The sequence below is a fragment of the Phanerochaete carnosa genome (genome assembly GCF_000300595.1).
Source record: "Phanerochaete carnosa HHB-10118-sp unplaced genomic scaffold PHACAscaffold_7, whole genome shotgun sequence".
Lineage (NCBI taxonomy): Eukaryota > Fungi > Basidiomycota > Agaricomycetes > Polyporales > Phanerochaetaceae > Phanerochaete > Phanerochaete carnosa.
This window is the reverse complement of record NW_006767634.1, coordinates 752,356-758,487: the sequence shown is the minus strand read 5'-3', so window position 1 is coordinate 758,487 and position 6,132 is coordinate 752,356. Positions and strand designations below refer to the sequence as shown.

Sequence of the window (6,132 nt, the reverse complement as noted above, 5' to 3'; positions counted from 1 at the left end):
CGGCGGCTGTCAGGACGGTCTTGACGCTGGTCACCATCGGCGTGAGCGTATCAGCGGTGCAGTTCGAAGCGGTAATGAACTCTGCGTGGCGCGGTCAGCGGAGTGCGGGCGAAGAAAAGGACGGAGGCACGTACTGAACTGCTCGACCATAGGCGTGAGGGTGGTGATCGTAGTCTGGATGATCTGCGCGACGCCAGCGACCTGGGTATCACGGACGAGGTGGAGACTGGCGTCGGCGGCGACATCCACACCGCGGGCCTGGAGGGTAGGGGCCGCGAGGACAGAGAGGGCGCCGAAGGCGAGGGTGGCAACAGTGGCGAGGGACTTGAAGGAGAGCATTTTGAAACGAGTGTGGGATGTTGTGTGCTTGGGAGCGAAGGGGTACTGGGAGGGCTCGGGGGCGGAAGCTCGAGAGAGAGAGAACGCTGGAGTGCTGGACGAAAAATGAGATGGGCAGGGCTTATATCCTCGGACGGAAACAGGGGAGTCCAATTTTGTGCCCCGAGGTCGCGGAGTCGCATGACAGGGATGGTTAGTGCCGGCTAAGGGTTCGAAGGAGTGTTCACCTCGCGACGCATCTGTTGCTACTCCTCGGCAACACTTTACCAGAGCACGTTACGGTTTTACCGCGTCGCGCAATCGACGCGTCCAAAGATAGGTAGCTTCATCGTATATTTGGCTCGTCTCGGAGGTCTTTGCAAGCCAAGAATGAGGCGTCTTTACGTCTTCACGCTTCGGCTGTCGCGCAAAGACTGGCAATAAACCACCTCGTCGCGAGGGATATTCGCACTGGAACGATGATAGAACCCGAGGGGCGCGCAGTGTGGAGCCGCGGAAGATTGGGGATGATGGGCGCGAGCGCAAGTCGGGTGTCTGTGCGGCACAATTGGCTGGATATTCCCACTGGAGGCCACCCCTAAATGGTTTGGACCCTACGTCAGAGCAAATCGGGGGTTGTCTACAGACAGATCTCACCGCGAAGAAAGGTAGGACACCCTCCTCGTCGGCGAGCAGGCTAAGCAAGCCTGGCGAAATACCTAATTCCATGCAGCGTCAGCTCGCCGAAAGACACGCCAAGAACTCGCCTTTGATACGTTTTCTGCATGTCACCTCGGTGAACATCGAGACGAGAGCATCGAGCGAACTTGCTCAGTGGCAGAAGCGTTTTGCATCATGAGGGCGCTTCTGATCCGTGCGGATTCCATAAACGGCAGCCGGAAGGCCCGTTCGGAGTCTCCCTGAGTCTCCTCACACTTTGTCTTGGCTGCAGACTGGAGTGGCTTCAGAACGCAGGAAAACAAATTCGAAGCACACGCAGGCGAGTTCAGAACCAGCGGCAGGTTGTCAGCGAGTTGCGCAGCGGGGAACAAGGTGTGCGTCTGTCGGGCCGAGGGAAGCTGAACTAGAGCCAAACACAACCACACAGATTGCGCAGATCTGAAACCGGATTCTCACCAACAGCGAGCCTGCTCTCGAGGTCCGCGATCAGCATGTCCAGCTTTCTGCCTTCACTTCAGTCATTAGCCAAGGTGCGCTCGAAATCAGAACGTATCTCTCGCTGTTGCTAATACAACCCTTCCGCCCAGGGAGCCGCCGCTACAGCTGCCGGCCTCTCGACCGTCGGTATGCCCGTCCACACTCTACTGGCCCGCGCCAGGAGCACGCTAACTGCCCTCTAGGCTTCAGCCTCTTGTACTATGGCCAGAACTACCTCATATATCCCTCAGCCTTCCCACCAGGCTCGCGCACAGGCAAGTCTTGCGTGTGCAACGCGTCCAAAGTGCTCCAAGCTCATCCTGTGACTACAGAGGTGCCGACACCAGACCAGTTCGGACTGAGCTATGAGAAGCTCGAGCTAGTTGCTCAGGATGGCGTCAAGCTTCATTGTTACCTCTTGCAGCAGACCAAGGACCTCCCACAGCCAGAGACGGTGGCTGTGCTCGGCGCTGAGGGCATGGATGATAATGAGGCAAGTCGCCGCCGGCAGCCGTTTTTACGAGCGTAACATAATCAATCCTGTAGTTTGCCGCATCGCGTCCAACCGTAATCATGTTCCACGGTAACGGCGGGAATCTTGGACACCGTATTCCCCTTGCGCGCATCTTTTATCTCAAGATGCGCTGCAATGTCCTCATGATGTGCTACCGGGGGTATGTATCTTCTTGTTCTCGCAAGGTGCTGTAAAAACATGCTACCAAGGTACGGCCTGAGTGAGGGCAGCCCATGCGAAAAGGGTACGTCATCTCACCTGAGATCGCATTCGCATCAAGTTCACAACCGCACCTCCAGGCATCAAGATGGACTCGCAAGCCGGACTCGACTACGTCACCTCGCACCCGGCGCTCTCCACAACACCCGTCGTACGTGCCTACCTCAACCAGCCCGTACCCACTAACTCTCGGCGCGTGCCAGATCCTCTACGGCCAGTCCATCGGCGGCGCCGTCTCGATCGACCTCGCAAGCCGGAACCCCCTCGCCGTGCGTCCCCTCCTCCCCTCTCCTCTCCGCGCCTGACGCCGCCCCCTCTCCCTCTCCCCCTCTCCCGCGAGAGCAGGTCCGCGCGCTGATCCTCGAGAACACCTTCCTCTCGCTCCCGCGCCTCGTGCCCACGGCGCTCCCGGTGCTCGGCCCGTTCGCGTTCCTGTGCCACCAGAAGTGGGACAGCGCCGCGAAGCTCCCGCTCGTGCCCCGGCGCGTGCCGCTGCTCATGCTCAGCGGCGTCCTCGACGAGGTCGTCCCGCGCGAGCACATGCTTGGCCTCTGGGAGCTCGTGCGCCGGCGCGAGGGCGCCGACGAGGCGTCGCCCACCAAGGGCGAGCCCGCCGGCGCGTGCCCCGCGCCCGAGGGCAGCCTGAGCCGGTACGTCGAGTTTGGGAACGGGACGCACAGTGCGTTTGTTTTGGGGTTTTCTCGAGAGTTTTGTGACGTGCTGATGGGGCGTGGGTTTTCTGCAAGACGATACGTGCGTCCAGCCGGGCTACTGGGCTTCGATTGCAGAGTTTATACAGGCTATCGAGCAAGAGGACGCGCGCAAGGCCGGAGAGGGCCAGGCACCACATCTCTAGGCTTGTCGCTGCGGCACCCGCCCTCGAGATTATAGACACAGAGGTTATATTCCCCTTGTACTGTACTATGATCACCTCCGGAGGTTTCTCAAACTTTGGCTCATTACTACATGGACCTGGGAATCGCAGTTTGTAACAACTATCGACTGTTGGCCCGGGTGAAATCTATCTGCGCAGCTCGAGGCTGCACGCTTTGGTCACACGACCAACCGACGCCCGCCCTGACCCGCACGGCCTGCGCGGCGATGTACATATGCTCGCAGAGCGCCTGTGCGAGCGGCGTGTGGTAGGCTGCATCGGCGTATGTCGCTTGCAGCGCCTGCGGCTCCGGTGTCTCGTCGTCCATGTCGTGCGGGTGCGGTCAGCGGCGGGGGCGCACCCGCACGGGAAGGGGTTGAGGCGCTTGGTGATCGAGGAGAATGGCCTCCGCGCGAGCGCACGGTCCGCGTTCTCGAGGACGGCCTCCTCGAACGCTTGGGTGTAGGTGCCGCAGAGCGCGATGAGGTGCAGGCAGACGATCCAGGTAGCCGTAGTCCGAAGCGACCGCCCACATGTCCTTCAGCCGGTGCGCGGAGCGCGGCGAGGGTCGCATGCTTCAAGACGTCGCCCGCGTACACACTCGAGGCGCGGCAGAAACAGGCACGCACGCGCCTCCTCCGCATTTCGTCCAAAGCCGAGGGGGGCCCCCTCTGGAAGCTGCGGAAGCGTCGTCGCTATGACCAAGTCAAGGTCGTTCCCTGCTTCAGCGGCCGCCTGTGGCTTCTCGTGCAGTTGTGCCAGTACTTGCTTCTGTCGAAAGCGTAAAGTCCGGTATGATATCCGTCCGTCGCTCGGTCCTGGGCGGACGGTGTATGCGCAACCACTGCCTGGGCTCCAGTTCGTTGCGCAGACGCCCGCATTCGATGAAGGCCTAGGTGGCATGGAATATCCCTTGGTCGGCTTCTCATGTCATGCTGCTAATGCTGATCCCCTTTGTACGTGCCCACGACATTTGTCTCTTGACCTAAACTGTGCTCGTTATTAGATGTAGACTAACGCTCACGTGGAGAAGGCTAGTTCTTTACGAAGCAAGTCCCCTACAAAAGCATGTTCCTTGAACTGCGCGGAGGCAAGTGCCCGTACTAGGCCCAGCCCAAGCGGTCAAAATTGTGTCCCGGGCGCCGGCTTTTGCGAAAGCGTCAGCTAGGCGACTTCCGAGTCAGCTACGGCAGTGTCTTGGGCACAGTGAACGCACGCTCAGCCACAATCTGAACCGAAGATAGCATGTCCTCAGCTCTGAGCGATTCGATCGTGTCGGAGATTCATGGCATACATGACAAAGTCTACGGGAATGCCGCAGTTGCGCAAGCTCCCGCGACTGACTTGACTGCTTAGGCAAGAACCACAAGATTCTCAGCTATTGCCACACATGTCGTCTGGAAGCACTCACTCTTCAGGCGATACCTTTGGCAGATGCGCAGACAATGAGCAAACGGGAGAATAAATGCCGTAACCAACGCCGAAGTCGTGTACCACATACCCAACCCTAACTGAGGGCTGCGACCACAGCTAGGTGACCCCGCAGCGCGCACCGATCAGTTCGGTCACAGCCTTCTCCGGAGCCCGCAGACTGTGCGTGGGAATGGGGGAAGGGATGCGGGCCATCTAGCTCCAGGAGCGCCAGAGCGCAGACAACAGGCATACGACAAGCAACAATTCTAGGGAGAGCTGCGTGCCCTGCTTCATGCGCGCATACCAGCGCCAACGCCACTTTGACGCGCCTGGAGAAGCGGAGCGCTGCGTCTCGCCCAGCTCTACGTCTCCGGAAGGTCTGTCAGAGGAGCCGTGGATGACAAGGTCCGCGAGGGCGTCGAGCAGCTGCGAGCCGTCGAGGTACGGGAGCGGGAGCAGGTTGAACAGGTACAACGACATCGTCAAGGTGGAGATATAGCTGAAGTGAAGATGGTAAGCGAGACCCGGCCGGCTGCAGCACGAGTGCCAGCATACCTGAACGTCGTGCTGAACAAAGCCGGAAGCCACAGAGGCAGAAACGAGTATTGCGGCATGTAGGCGCTGGTCACGACTGGATACATTGTTGGGACGTTCAGCAGAGCCTTCGCCGCAACAACACGTACAACGTACCATCCTCGAAGAACTCTTCGGGCGGCCCACTCCACACCATGGTCTGGTGTCCGCCATCGTGTCCGGGAGGGGCAAAGTCCACCCTCATGATGTGCTGGTCCTCCCTGAGCCTGACGCACTCGTTCCCTTCGGCACAGTCTGCGGCGGCGGCACAGCGCCTGGCCACCTCGAGGTCGGGGCGGAGGACTTCGAGGGTCGGCGCGCACTTCTGGCGGGGGACGGAAGGACGAGACTGGACGGCGTCGGCTGTGAAGCACGAGGAGTTCGGCGTCGTTTCGTTCGTGTCGCAGCAGCCTTCGGGTTGACCTGCAACAGCCTGTGTGTCAGAGCGTCGTGTGCGCGTCGTACAATAGAGATTGGGCTGACTCAGGAACCACGCCGAATTCATGCACCATCCCAGATCGTCTGCACCAAGCGACTTGTGGCCCTCTGACGCATATAGCGACCATATATCATGAGGAGGCTTCGTCGATGCCAAGAGCACGTCGTCGATCTGCACAATTACCGCTCCGACTGGAAGAGCAACCTGTACCGGCGAGCTCTGAGAGATCATGATGGTGTATGTATGGTTAGTCAAGGAATGGCACTCGTACCTCCTCTACGGCCACGACCACCCTGCCGTACGCGCTGACGTCTCGGTATCCGAGGCAGGACCAAACGAGCGTACCGAAACCGAGCCATGAGACAGATGTCAACGCAAGCCAGAGCACGAGGTTGTGGAAGGCACCAGCGGAGATGACACGCAGCCGAGCAGAGGGTGCCAGTCCGGCAAGACCAGCTGAGGGGAGAGCGACGTGCGCAGAAGGCAAGAGCACTACCAAGGACGCGCCGACGGCGAGTAACGGTACTTGCTCACTCGGAAACGGACGGTAGTTAGCTAGACAGCCGTTCTTGAGGCTTTTTGAAACTCACATGGCTGCCGTAATCGCATGTCCAGCTTCGTGAA

General features: G+C 59.7%; 3 protein-coding genes across 3 annotated transcripts; 1 reads left to right on the top strand and 2 right to left on the bottom strand.

The window, feature by feature from the left end:
* Window positions 1-16: 16 nt before the first annotated feature.
* PHACADRAFT_210857 (uncharacterized protein) lies at window positions 17-374 on the bottom strand (the record flags this gene model as incomplete). The annotated part of the gene is made up of 2 exons (XM_007397790.1): window positions 135-374; window positions 17-81 (listed from the first exon to the last, which is right to left on the bottom strand). Coding segments are annotated over exons 1-2 (270 nt in total), but the record flags the coding sequence as incomplete, so codon positions are not given.
* Window positions 375-1,487: 1,113 nt separating this feature from the next.
* Window positions 1,488-3,197, top strand: PHACADRAFT_259337 (uncharacterized protein; the record flags this gene model as incomplete). Its single annotated transcript, XM_007397789.1, has 10 exons — window positions 1,488-1,529; window positions 1,587-1,623; window positions 1,680-1,751; window positions 1,809-1,969; window positions 2,023-2,150; window positions 2,200-2,234; window positions 2,290-2,360; window positions 2,413-2,478; window positions 2,555-2,888; window positions 2,956-3,197. 10 exons carry the CDS (start codon window positions 1,491-1,493, stop codon window positions 3,063-3,065), a joined length of 1,053 nt encoding a protein of 350 aa, XP_007397851.1. The 3' UTR covers window positions 3,066-3,197.
* Window positions 3,198-4,475: 1,278 nt separating this feature from the next.
* Window positions 4,476-6,117, bottom strand: PHACADRAFT_210853 (uncharacterized protein; the record flags this gene model as incomplete). Its single annotated transcript, XM_007397788.1, has 6 exons — window positions 4,476-4,995; window positions 5,052-5,127; window positions 5,187-5,492; window positions 5,553-5,727; window positions 5,780-6,033; window positions 6,099-6,117. The coding sequence occupies 6 exons, from the start codon at window positions 6,115-6,117 to the stop codon at window positions 4,710-4,712; spliced, it is 1,116 nt and encodes a 371-aa protein (XP_007397850.1). The 3' UTR covers window positions 4,476-4,709.
* Between the last annotated feature and the right edge of the window lie 15 nt (window positions 6,118-6,132).